Source organism: Octopus sinensis, linkage group LG3, assembly GCF_006345805.1.
Source record: "Octopus sinensis linkage group LG3, ASM634580v1, whole genome shotgun sequence".
Lineage (NCBI taxonomy): Eukaryota > Metazoa > Mollusca > Cephalopoda > Octopoda > Octopodidae > Octopus > Octopus sinensis.
In genome coordinates, this window is record NC_042999.1 from 141,311,012 (window position 1) to 141,323,943 (window position 12,932).

The following is a 12,932-nucleotide window of genomic DNA, read 5'->3' on the forward strand; positions in this document are numbered from 1 at the left end:
AATCTTGTTATACCCAGGTGCCTTTCAGTTGTTTAGTTTTGGCAATGCTGGGGTGACCTCATCTATTGTTATAGGTGTTTGTTGTTATATTAGATCTTTTCTGAGGTTGTTCCATATTCTTTCCAAAGTTCTCCAACTTCTGCTGTTGGTGCTGCTGTATTTTATTTTTACCAAGTTCTTGGTAAAATTGTTTTGGATTAGAGCTGAACTGCTTATTTTGTTTAAATAATTATTGGTGTTTGTCATACCAATGGATTCTTTGCACTTTGGCAAGGACATCTTGCTTTAGCTATTCTTTTACCTCAGGTATACCTTGCTTTGTTATTTTGTATTTCTGTAGTATTTTTCTTTCTTATTGTTTAGTAGTGTTGTTTGCCCACTAGTTTCAACAAGGATTGACTAATTCTTTCTTTTATTTTCTATTTTTTTCTGAATATTATTTTTCCATAATGTTTGTTTAGGTTGTGATACTCCTGTTTGGATGGATTTGCAGGAGTATCCAATTTCTTTTGTGGCCACAGAGGCTGCTGCATATATTATTTCATTTATTCTGGTCATATTGACATTTGTTTCTTTTGCAATTAGTTCTGTGACAGCCAGATTTATGTTTTTTATTAATGTTGCTATCTTATTATCAGCTTTAACAAACAGTCAGTGGTCCATACTGAGTTCTGTAACTTTTAATTCCTTGATTATACTCATTATTATTATTATTATTATTATTATTATTATTTGAAAAATAATATTTGTGGCAGAAGCAGTAATTATACTGAATGGCAATCTTATGTTCTACCAAATGTGAGTATATTATTACAACACTGAATACTGCAGTATTCACCTTGAGAAATCCTTTCATATAGACATATGGTTCTAAGAGCACAGACATATGTCATAGCTGATGAGAACCATCTGATATGGAGGCTGGAACTGTCAGATCACATGATTTCAGCATACTGCATTTTCTTAGTGGCAGGCATCCAGCCCCACAAACCAGCCAAATCTCGTTGCCAAAGATATATAGAATAACAATAACTTTCCAGTCACTGATGCTGAAATAGCCAGCAGGCTTATTAAAAATGAAATATTAAGAATAGAAGCAATATTAATACTAAATAGCAATCTTCATATCCTACTAAATGTGGATGTGTTATTAGAATGCTAAATACAAGCCTGCTGTGACTCAAAAGTCACTGTTATTTTATTTATCATTGGCAGTGTTATTTGGCTGGTGTATAGGACCAGACTCCTGCTACTGAGAATGCACAGTACCCTGAAATCATGCGATCAGGCAGTTCTGACATCCATACCAGACAATTCTTGTATACTGTGATAAATATATGCTCTTAGCACTGTAAATCTATATGAGAAAATCTCACAAGGAAAATACTGCAGTATTCAGCATTCTAATAACACATCCATATTTAGTAGAATAATTAGTTAATTTATTATTGCATTATAACAAAGAGCTAAGCTCTTGTATGCTGCTTGCTACAATACATTTATCCTAAAATGTAGTTTCTCTGTATCTAGTCAAAAAAGAAACTGTTTTTATCACCATCATCGACAATGTCAGAGACAGCAGTGGAAGCATCAGTGATGGCTGCAAACATCATCCACTTTCCTTACTGGTATTGGTTGAATGGGTCAACACAGTCGCCACAAATTTTTATTTGGCATTATTGCACTCCTAAGCTCAGTTCTCTGAATGTGCTTCACCTGAACATTCCATATTGATAGGGTTTCTAAGGTCGAATGAATATAAAGGAAAGTTTTTTTTTTAACAGTCATAGTTTAAAAATTGATTTAAAAACTCAGATATACATGTTTACATGTGTGTATGTGTGTTGGGTTTTATTAGAGAATAGCTCTAATTCTAGCAACTATCACTTAATGCAAAGTCATTGCAAAACTGGTTTTTCACCATTATCACAACTCTGTCTAATTTCAAATATGAAACAAATTCTTGCTTTTATTTCTTCTTTTTCTTTTTTCTTTCATATACTTCAATTAACGCAACATTTCATTAACCAAGTGCCTCACCAAAATAATTAGTCTTTTCTTTATTTCATGACTAAAGTAAATATGTTTTGTGTGTGTGTGTTTATATTTCCAATTCACTTTATGCCAATGCAAACTCTCTACTGCTGAACCAATTCTAGTGAAAATGTTTACCTTGGGTAAAAGTATCTGACATTAATAAAATAGAGAAATAAGTGAGTATCATGGCAAGTTCTAATTTCAGCAGTATCTTTCAGTATAAATGTTTCTGAATGTCACTTCTTCTCAAGAGACATGTTTTATAAAGCAAGGTGTGTTATTTATGTATATGTAACATACCTAGCCTTCTTGTGAATGTCATTTTTAATTAAAACCCAAACTGGCAAGCTAATGAGAACACCTTATATATATATATACACAATAGTATTACAATTGTAAGCCTTCTTAGACTCTCCATAGATCCTAAATTATAAACATCCTCTTACAGATTAGTTTCAAGTCTTAGTTTTAGTAGATTTGCATCACTGAAAGTCTGTTCTTTTCTAATGAGATTCACCACTTATTGCAGAATTTCGTTTAGATAAGTGAAATTTATGTACTTCATACTTTCAGTTAATAAAACATTTCATCAGTTTATATAGTTTTCCCTCACTAATTACAAACCTTATTGATGACTGGACTAGTTCGTTTTGCACTAATAGGTATCTAGACTGTCTTTAAATCAGAGACATAACAGCACAGTATCACAAAGGGGACTGAAGTGTAGACCCTTCAGTTGTCAAACCAATGCCTTAATGAGTCAGCTAGTTGGTGATTATGGTGATTTCTATAACTCATAAGGCCATGTGAACATCCTGAATCCATTGTCTTCATGTAGAATATCTTAGGAAAGTTACCTTAGCAGAGTGTCTTTCTTCAAGCTATACTCATAGAAGTTGCACTCAGTACTGAAAGTAACAAATAACTTGCAATTTTATTCTTGCTTCTTCCAGCTGTGCTCATTAACTAGATGGTTGAGTGACAGTCATTAGTGTTGGACAAAATAATTTGTAAGGCTTGTTCCAGCACTTTGAGCTCTGATTCCAAATGCCAGTGCAGGGAAATATTCCTCATATCTTTTTGAGGCCAATAAATAAAATACCAAGTATTAGGGTCTGTTTTTCTTTCTCTCTCTCCCTCTTCCTCTCACACACATACTTTCTTCCTTGAAAATATTACATGTGTTTAGAGCCAGAAAGGGTTGCACTCTACTAGGTTTAAAGTTAAAACACAATGAATGTCACATCAGCACCTTTACATCTCTATCAGGCACTAAGAACCCTACCCACCCACTTTAAAGTGATCCCAAGTGTAGATACAGTTCACTTATTATCAGTATCTATAGTAGATATAACATTCCAGAGTTAGAAATCTTCAACATGAGCATTGCACAGCATTTGTTATGTGCTAAAAATCATTCAGTCTCCAATTAATACCCCAATATTCTACTAATTCGAAGTGTGGCAAGAGATAAAAATGAGCCACAAAACACATTGAAACACTTCTGAAGAATTTTATCATTTTGTTGTGTAGCAAGAGCAAGAAATGCTTGCTAAACCCCATCTCTCTTCAAACCATACTTACAGGTAGATTTCAAGTCATCCCCTTAATCAAAAAAATTCTCATTATTATTACAGTGTTACAGTTACTGCTTGCATCAATGTTGCACCTAATTAATACAGTGGAATCTCAGTTTACAAATTCAATTCATTCCTGAAGGCTGTTCATCTCTTGAAATGTTTGTAAACCAAAACTATTCTTCTGATTGGAAATTCAAGCAAGAATGTACACTGAGCAAAAGCTAGACAGCAACTGATGCTCTCCTGCTGATACTCCCAGCTTGCACCCCAACCGTTGTTGCCAGCTGGCATGTTCATTACTTGAGACTGTTCGTCACCTGAGACATTTTATGTTCGAAAAATTGTTCATAAACCAATTTGTTCATGATGAGAGATGTTCATAAACCAAAGTTCCACTGTATTTTGTGGACTGGGGTATTTAAGAGTTAAATGTCTTGACCGTTGACATTGTGCTGTATCAGTAATAGATTATGCATCTCTCACCTTTTACCTAGTACCTAGCAGTTCAACACCCAATCAAATCAACCATCTTTACCGACCAGTTAGTTGGATATGTCCATTATGATAATAATGTAAAGCTTAGTTTCAATCACAAAATGAGTTCAGGCTTCATAAGAAGTTTATCAATAATTTTTCATGTTGGGATCACATAAAAACTTCATATAGTAGTGCTTGGAGGAGAACTAGCCTGCTACAGAGTCAGGGAGTGTAAGGGGAGGACTATCTATACATAACTATTTATGTATATGCAGAGAGAGAGGGGGGGATAGAGTGAGAGAGGCTGACAGATACACAGATAGAAAGAAAATACATGGAGGAGGCTATAAGTGTAAATATGTGTTTATATATGCATTTACACATGTGTATGTATACAGACACACTCATACACTCTCTCTTTCTCCCTCTCTCTCTCTCACACACACACAAATACATATATGGGGAATGTATGGTTGAGAGATAGATTAATATACTCAGTCCTACAAAAGTTTAGCTATTTATCCTGAAAAAGAATTTATGACAATAACCATAGCATTAAAAAACTAACAGTCCCATAAAAACCTAAACCTACATTTATTACTTAGGTTCAAATACACGTTAGAACTTGTATGTAAAATATTCAAATAAGATTAAAAATCAATGTCAATGTGAAGTCATTATAACATTTTTTTACTATATCAGCAGAATTGCTGTTGTTAAAATAATCTGGAATGCGAAACTATTGTTGTTAAACCCAGTGCAAGAATTCTGGTTTCTTTAGCTTCCTTCCACCTTACTCACAGAAAAAGACAGATGTCTGAGACATGGGGCATAACTCTTGAATGCCTTAGTTTGCCGAGTTGCCAACAAGTTTTATTTCATTCATAGAACTGGCGTGTTACCAGTTGGAATAACAAATAACAATAAAATAACGGCTTCATCATCACCATATCTATTTCCTTCCATGATGGTATTAAGATAAACTATACCTTAATACCATCCTCCATTTTTTTTCTTTCGTGAGTCGTGATTAAACCGTCTCAAACTTTACTTTACATGTCTTGATTTTTCTCGGCCTTCGGTATCTTACACCGTCAATATTCAAAAGCATGTTTAACTAAATGAACGTTGCATATTTACATGCCAGCAAAGATGTCTTCCATACAGATATTGTCTATTATTTTTAAGGTCATGTCATATTGACGAATTCTTTGTTCTCTATCTTTTATGTAAGTCAACGTAAATTCATCTATGATTATAACAGTTCCGATTTTTTAGATTGAACAAATTTTTAGGAAACATCTTCTGGAATGAAATCATTGTACTTGATTGGATTTATTTTCTTAAGGACAAAAGGCCAAGTAAACTACAACAAAATTTGAACTTATACAAGTAAATTAGCAAATGGCCATATGACAGTTTTTATTGCATATTAACCAATAATAAATATACAAAATGACTAGTGGAAGATAATTCAGGTTCCACTACTTCAGGGTTTTGTTCCATTCAGCTATGAAAGCAGTGACCTTCCCATTTACTGCAGCATCAAGGATGTGGGAAGCAAGAGTCTGTCTGAGACCTCCCAGATGGGGCACACTCTCACATATCTATCATACCCAACTGTCAGCTATTCAAATTTCTCTCACCATCACTTGCTCGTCACCCCTTCCCCATTTCTAAACATCTCTCTTCACTCTTATGGAACATCCTCCCTCTATCCCTTTTGTACTACTTTTACTCACCCCACTACTGCTATCTCCAATACTACCTATTTCTCTCTCACTGTCTATCTTTCTAGCTCTAGTTCTTTGTCCCACTGGGGTAGCTAAATATCTCCTCTATAGTAAGACACATATTTCTCCCTCAATTATACGTTACCCTTTCACCTGACACAAAGCCACTTCCCATGGTTCCACTCCAACTGAGGGGTCTTTGGCTCTCAAGTTACTTGGCAACCTTGCTGCTGCTAGTGCCACATACAAAGCATAGTACACTCTGTAAAGTGACTGGCATTAAAAAGGACATCCAGCTATAGAAACCATGCCAAAGCATCTCCAGTTCCTGTCAAACTATCCAATCCATTCTGACATGGAAGACAGACATTAAATGATGATCTCTTTGCAGGGAAAGTAAACAAAGATAAACCACAAACATCAGCATAAAAGACAATCTGAACTTGTTTTTTTTATTTTTTACTTACTGAAGATTTATTTCAAAGGTTTACTGCAGAATGCTAATGGCTTCAAATTTTGGCACAAGGCCAGCAATTTCGGAGGAGGGGGAAAGTTGATTACATCAACCCGAGTTTAACTGGTACTTATTTTAGCAAACTCAAAAGAATGCAAGGCAAAGTTGATGTGAGTAGAGCTTAAAGTATTGAGATATTAAGCATATAGCTATAAGTTCAAATCTAACAACAGCCACTGTGTTGTCTTTCTGAGCAAGGTACACAACTTGTTTGTGTCTAGTTTGAGCAGTTGGCTGTAGGAAAGACATCCAGTTATATAAATAATTGTTCTAATAAAAAAAAAATCCTCTCACTCATTTAAACAGGAAAATGGATGTAAATCATTAAAGGTCTAAAAACTTATTTCAAGTTAATTTGAACTAGGAACTTAATGACGGACGAAATACCACTGAGCATTTTACTTGACATGCTAATAATTCTGCCAGTTCACCACCTTAATAATAATAATAATAATCCTTTCTATTATAGGTACAAGGTCTGAAATTTGGGGGGAGGGGGCTAAGTTGATTATATTAACCCTGGTATTCAACTGGTACTTAATTTATCAACCTCAAAAGAATTGAAAGGCAGAGTCGAACTTTACAGAATTTGAACTCAGAACATAAAGATGGTTCAAATGCTGCAAAGCATTTTGCTTGGTATGGTAACAATTCTGCCAGCTCATCAGCTTAACAATAATAATCCTTTCTACTATAGTAGTATTAAAGTATACTACTATAGTAGAAAGGATTATTATTAGCATGTTGGGCGAAATTCTTAGTGGTATTTTGTCTGTCTACATGTTCTGGGTTCAAATTCCACCAAGGTCAACTTTGCCTTTCATCCTCTCGGGGTTGATAAAATAAGTACCAGTCAAGTACTAGGTCGATGTAATTGACTATCCACTTCCCCAAAATTTCAGGCCCAGGATGCTAATGATTCTGCCAGCTCACCACCTTAACAACAATAAATAATAATAAGGGTTTCAAATTTATTGCTTCCAGATTTTGGCACAAGGTCAGTAATTTCAGAGAAGTTGATTACATTGGTTTTACAATTCAATTGATACTTATTCTATTGACCCTGGAATGATGAAAGCCAGAGTCAACCATGGCAGAATTTGAACTCAGAATGTAAAGCCAGATGAAATGCTACTAAGCATTTCGATAGGCATGCTAATTATTCTGCCAGCACACCACCTTAATAATAACAACATCAACAACAGCAATAACAACAATACTTTCTAGGTAAAAAAAACCCACAGATCTTTATTTTATCAACACAATACCTCAGATCTTAATTTGTCAGATCGTAATTCCTCAGAGATTTATAAGAAGCAAATGTTTGGTAAATTGTGATGCTCATGGCTTTCCTAAAGGCATTAGGGGTTGCAGAGGCATGAAAATAGTTTCTGCTGGGAATCAAAATCAAGTGATAAAATTAGTTCACTAAACTGTATCTGGCACCTATCATAATAACAATAATATATTTTACATAATTGAATTGGTAAGGAACAGGAAAATAGGAAGCTATGATGCTGCAAGAAAATTAGCTATAAAAGTTAATGTGGTTCAGTTGGAAGTATGAAATGAGGCAGTTGAATCCACTGTGGATTCATTACCATAGCACCATGGCATTTACCACAATAATGTTTAAAACATAAAGCCTCAAATTTATAGGAAGAAGGAATGAGTTTATGTGGCAATAATGCTTCAGTCAGGAATGAAAATATTAATTGAAAAAACAACTTGCCATCACAACAATAGCACTCATCACAATAATAATAATCTCTAAGGTTGGCAAAAGGCCAGGAATTTGTAGAAATGAAGTGTAATCAACAGATTCAAACTTAGACATTACTGTTTTTTTTTTTTCATTTTATCAATCCCAGTGAGATGAACAGTAAAGTTGATCTTCATGGGATTTGAATTCAAAAACATAAAAGGACTTAATTAATGCCAATCAATGTACTTAATCTGGCATTCCAGTATTTCAGGTGAATTAGTCCTTTTATGATTAAAATAATAATTAGGAAATGGTGAAGTTTCCACATGGAAATCTTCTGAGATTCATCCTCCAATTATTTTTGATCCAGATTTTTTTTTTTTTTAATTCTCATATTGTTCAAATTGGGCTTACAACTATTTTTTTTTTATATAGCTTATTTAGATTTTCATATATATTTTAAATTTTATTTTTAAAATACTGTTCCAGCATGACCGCAGCCACATGGCTGGAATGTATAAAAGAATATATGTTTTTTGAGATTTAAAGCTCAATTATAGATTCAGTAAGAGCTTGATATGTGAATAATTTTCCAAGACTGAGAATCTGTTTTGATTAATTTTAAAAGATTTCAACTGCAAGGAAATAGCACATAATTTGGTGCACATCTCTTTATAAACACATACAAATCTGTGCATGTGTAAATGTGTGTATGTATAAATGTTAGTGTATGTCTGTAACATGTAGCTAATACCGAAGTGGTGAGAGAGAAGAAACTGGTGGGGAAAAAAAGAGAAAGAAAGAAAGAGACAGAATATTCTAGAAAAAAGTTAATATAACAGTACAATTTGTGAATAATAATAGTATAATTTAACAGCTTAGTGAGAGAAAGAGATGGAGGAGAGAAGAGGGATTAAGACTATATTGGGAAAGAAACTCAATGATAGATGGGATAAAGAATAATATGTTAGAGGCAGGCAATGAGTAAGCCCAGTCACAACAGGGGCTATACATTAGTCTAGCCACAGCAAGGGCCTTAAGTGAGTTTGATAAAGACAAAAGAACCATTTAAGAAATTGGAAGAAATGAGAAAAATTCCAACACCAGCAGCATTAGCAACAATAAGAGTGTTTGTTTGTTTTATACTTTTTAACTGATAACTTTGAGTTCTCTGCCAATATTTATGAATGCAGACACAGCACGATCAATATCTTCCTCAGAATGAGCACCTGAGATTTGAACCCTGATCCGAGCTTTACCTGAAAAATAAACAAATGCAAAATGAAGCTAAATTGGTGAAAATATAAGAATCAAGAAGAGAGGGAGTAACAAAGAGAGGCATGGTAGTCATTAGGCTTGATAATGATTGAGATTATTTTGAAGTTATTTAAATATTTTTTCGTTATCTGTTTTGTACCTTCATAAAAATCAGGACTTTCTTTTCTTATACAGTAGCAGTAAAATAGCCCAGTAATGAGATTGGATTATTAATGCAGATTAGATAGTCAAATTCTCTGCAGTTATTTGTGATGTCTTAAAGTATGCTTTCCACTTCTATATTGCTTCAATTACCATGTTGTACAATAAATACATATTGCACAACTGGTATCTTAGTTAGGAGAGGGCATGTCTGTTATTTGCTCAACAGTATCAAAACTGAAATTGAACAAAATCTTATACTGAATCTTAAAGTGGCAAAGTTATTTTTTTCAATTCCAGTCCATGGTTCCAGGTTCAGTCTCATAGCTTTGTACTAAGGGCAAACATCTTCAACTATAGCCCTGATCTGACCAAAGCAGACAGGATAGCTGTGCTAGCATGGAAAACAAACATTAAACGATGATCTTGATGATTGATGAAGCAGCCCTTGGATGACATTTACCTGTTTTTTTTATATGGAACACCAGCAGTTATCAATGCAGCAAGTCTTCCTTCACAGTAGCTTTGATGTTGTCCAAGGGTAAGGCAAAAGCTGATACAGCTTGGCACTAGTGCCATCACTGACAAACTAAGTATATCAATTATATACTGCCATCTTGTGCCATTTTATCCAGCTGGTTTCATTAATTCAATACTTGGTAATAACTACAAAGATTAGTATGTTTTTCTATATGTCTCACTCACTCAGTCTCTCTCTCTTTCATTACAGATACTGGAAAAATGAAAAGAAACCAACCTATTGGCACAACTGGATAACTGAAACCAATTACATAGATGCCTTGCTCTGTAGAAATAATGAAACAGAAAAATCATAAACATATTCAAATGTGAAAAAAAACAAATTTTACTTGGCCTAGTAAAACAGAAGTACAGAAATTATGAGGATTCCTCATCATTATCATTGATTCAATGTTTTATCTGTAGCAGTCATGCTGGTATGTGCTGGATGTGAGAATCTCATACATTAGAATCTCCTTGTACAATTTCTAGGTGGTCTAAATGTGATATTAAATTTAGCATTGAGTCACTTTGCCTGCATTTTTCTAGTCTGGCAAGAGAGAAGCCCACTCAGGCTGACTTCATCTACAAACACTGCATGAGGATAACATGATGGCTCAATGACTAATTAAAGCTTATCAAACCAGTTTCATTCCAAATGTCATACAATGCAATACTGATTTCTCACATAGGCATCTTTTCTATACCTTTACAAATGCTATATCCATTGCAGACATGACAAGGAGAATGTCAAAGAAAACTACTGTAATGCCCTTCATTCTGAAACTATAACAGTGTCATACATGCCCACAAGTTATATTCAGATGAAATTTTTGGAGAAAAAAGAAAAATGTTCCATATTGACAATGAAGGACATTTTTGGAAAGATGTCTAACCACACCTGTCATCCCAGAACATTTTCTCTTTGGAATTCTCACCCTACAGTTGTTGACTTGCAACATTTTAGGTAGAATAATAATAGTGTCAATCTTACATGGCTTGTGAGAGCCTTTCCCTGAACCAAGCTAGTAATAAAAAAGGGAGACTCATTGAATTGGGAATGGTTTAAACCTAGTACCTTAAAATTCTAATATAAGTATTTATTACTAAACTGTTGCCTTCTCTAATGACAGCCATAATCAAAGCAAACATTTAAATAAAATGCTGTATTTAGGAAATTTCAATATCAAAAAATGGCTTAAAATAAAGACCATCTCTTTTTAAATCTACAAAAGTTTGATTACTTACGCAGCATTTTATCAGCAAAATTTGAAGCAAGTCGAGCATCTCCCAGCATCACAGGACAAATTGGATGGTCAGGATCACCCTAAAGAGTAAAATGCAAAAAAATATTAAACCTTATTAAGAAAAGTAGATTAATAATATCATGAGTGTCTTGTTCATCTCTTCTCATTTTTTAAGAGGGAGGAGGGCAGGCAGGCAGATATAGATATATGGTTTTATTTTTAAATTGGCAGAGAATGAAAATTTATAGAGGTATAGAGGATTGAATCCAGGACACAACACTTCTCTTATTAAGTTTAATGAAATGAATGGCAAAGTCAATCTGCAGAATTCTAATTCATAACATTAGTGATGAATTGGGGTAGTCATTAGAGCGCTGTATAGAATACCTCATGGTTTTGTACCAACTTAATGTATCCTGAATTCAAATGCCACTGAGATCAACTTTGCCTTTCATCATCAATAAAATATCAACCCAGAGTGATGGATTAGTAAACACATAAGAAAATCATGTCAGATGCTTTATGGTATTTGTTCTACCCCTTTGTTTTGAGTTCAAATTCTGCCATTGCCTACTTGGGGGGTAAACTTAATCTAATGCCTGGTTTAATACCTCTATCTTGCACTTTTGGGGCAGACCCTGACCTACTGCAAATATTTGGGCCAGCTTTCATGTTTGAGAATAACTTTCTTCTTCCCTCTAGTTTTGGATACCATGTAATGGGTCATGACTTCCTTACTGACTAAAAGATGAGAAAAAACAGAGTCATTCTATTGTTATATATTCTACATTTTATATATATACATTTACAAGTATATATAAGGCCTCCATCTATCAGGATTGATCATGAATCAACTCTTGCAATGTTCCTTTTTATGGTGCAGGTCTGGGCATGTTTTTTTTGTTTTTTTTATGGAAGACCAGCCGTTATCAATGCAGCAAGTCTTCCTTCACAATGGCTTTGATGTTATCCAAGGGGAAGGCAAAAGCTGATACAGCTTGGCACCAGTGTCATCACTGACAAACTCAGAATATGAAGGGCTGAAGCAAAAAACTGCAAGGTATTTTTGCCCCAAGTTCCAACAACTTTGCCAATCTAGAATTCTCAAGAACTGCTGAAAGCTTAATATTCAGGTTTTCCAAAGATATTAATAGAAATATCAGGCTACTAATAGAAGTCCTTGTTGGTCAATTTCCACAGCAAAGCTAAATATGGATATGAGTTCTTATATTTATCTACAGTATTTTTCTGTCAACATAATTGTTGTAGTTTTAAGGAAGATAACTCAAACTTTATGAGTTAAAGAGGAATCATAATGGCTGTTTATTTTTCACCCTTGTCAGGAAAGAAACAATTTCTACCAGACCCAAAAGAACAATAAGACTGTATACCTATTTGAAATTTCAAAGCTGTTGTTCATGAATATTCTCTTTTTATACTTATATGTATCAGTAAAGTATATAAGTATTAGCAAGAAAACCATACAATCAGTGCATTTTGAACAAAATTCTTTGTGATAATTGTTGTACATTAAGTTATTCTTGCTGTCAGAAATGCAGTGAACCAGTGATTGACCCATTAGAAACTTGTAACCAATATTATTGTTCACCCAGGACTGATTCTGGAGACTAGATTCCAGACACAGAACAGATTCAGGGGAAAGGTTGTGAGTCTAAAATAAGCAAGCATGAGCAACAATGG

General features: G+C 34.1%; 1 protein-coding gene across 1 annotated transcript in view; it reads right to left on the reverse strand.

The window, feature by feature from the left end:
* Positions 1–7,558: 7,558 nt before the first annotated feature.
* The window catches only part of LOC115209329 (2-amino-3-ketobutyrate coenzyme A ligase, mitochondrial), a 29,856-nt gene continuing 24,482 nt past the window's right edge, over positions 7,559–12,932 (reverse strand). Inside the window, exons 10-12 of the mRNA XM_029777689.2 lie at positions 11,233–11,311; positions 10,223–10,270; positions 7,559–9,305 (exon numbers count right to left, since the gene is read on the reverse strand). Coding sequence (XP_029633549.1) covers positions 9,196–9,305; positions 10,223–10,270; positions 11,233–11,311 — 237 coding nt within the window. The 3' untranslated portion in view covers positions 7,559–9,195. The remainder of the gene's footprint in view (positions 9,306–10,222; positions 10,271–11,232; positions 11,312–12,932) is intronic.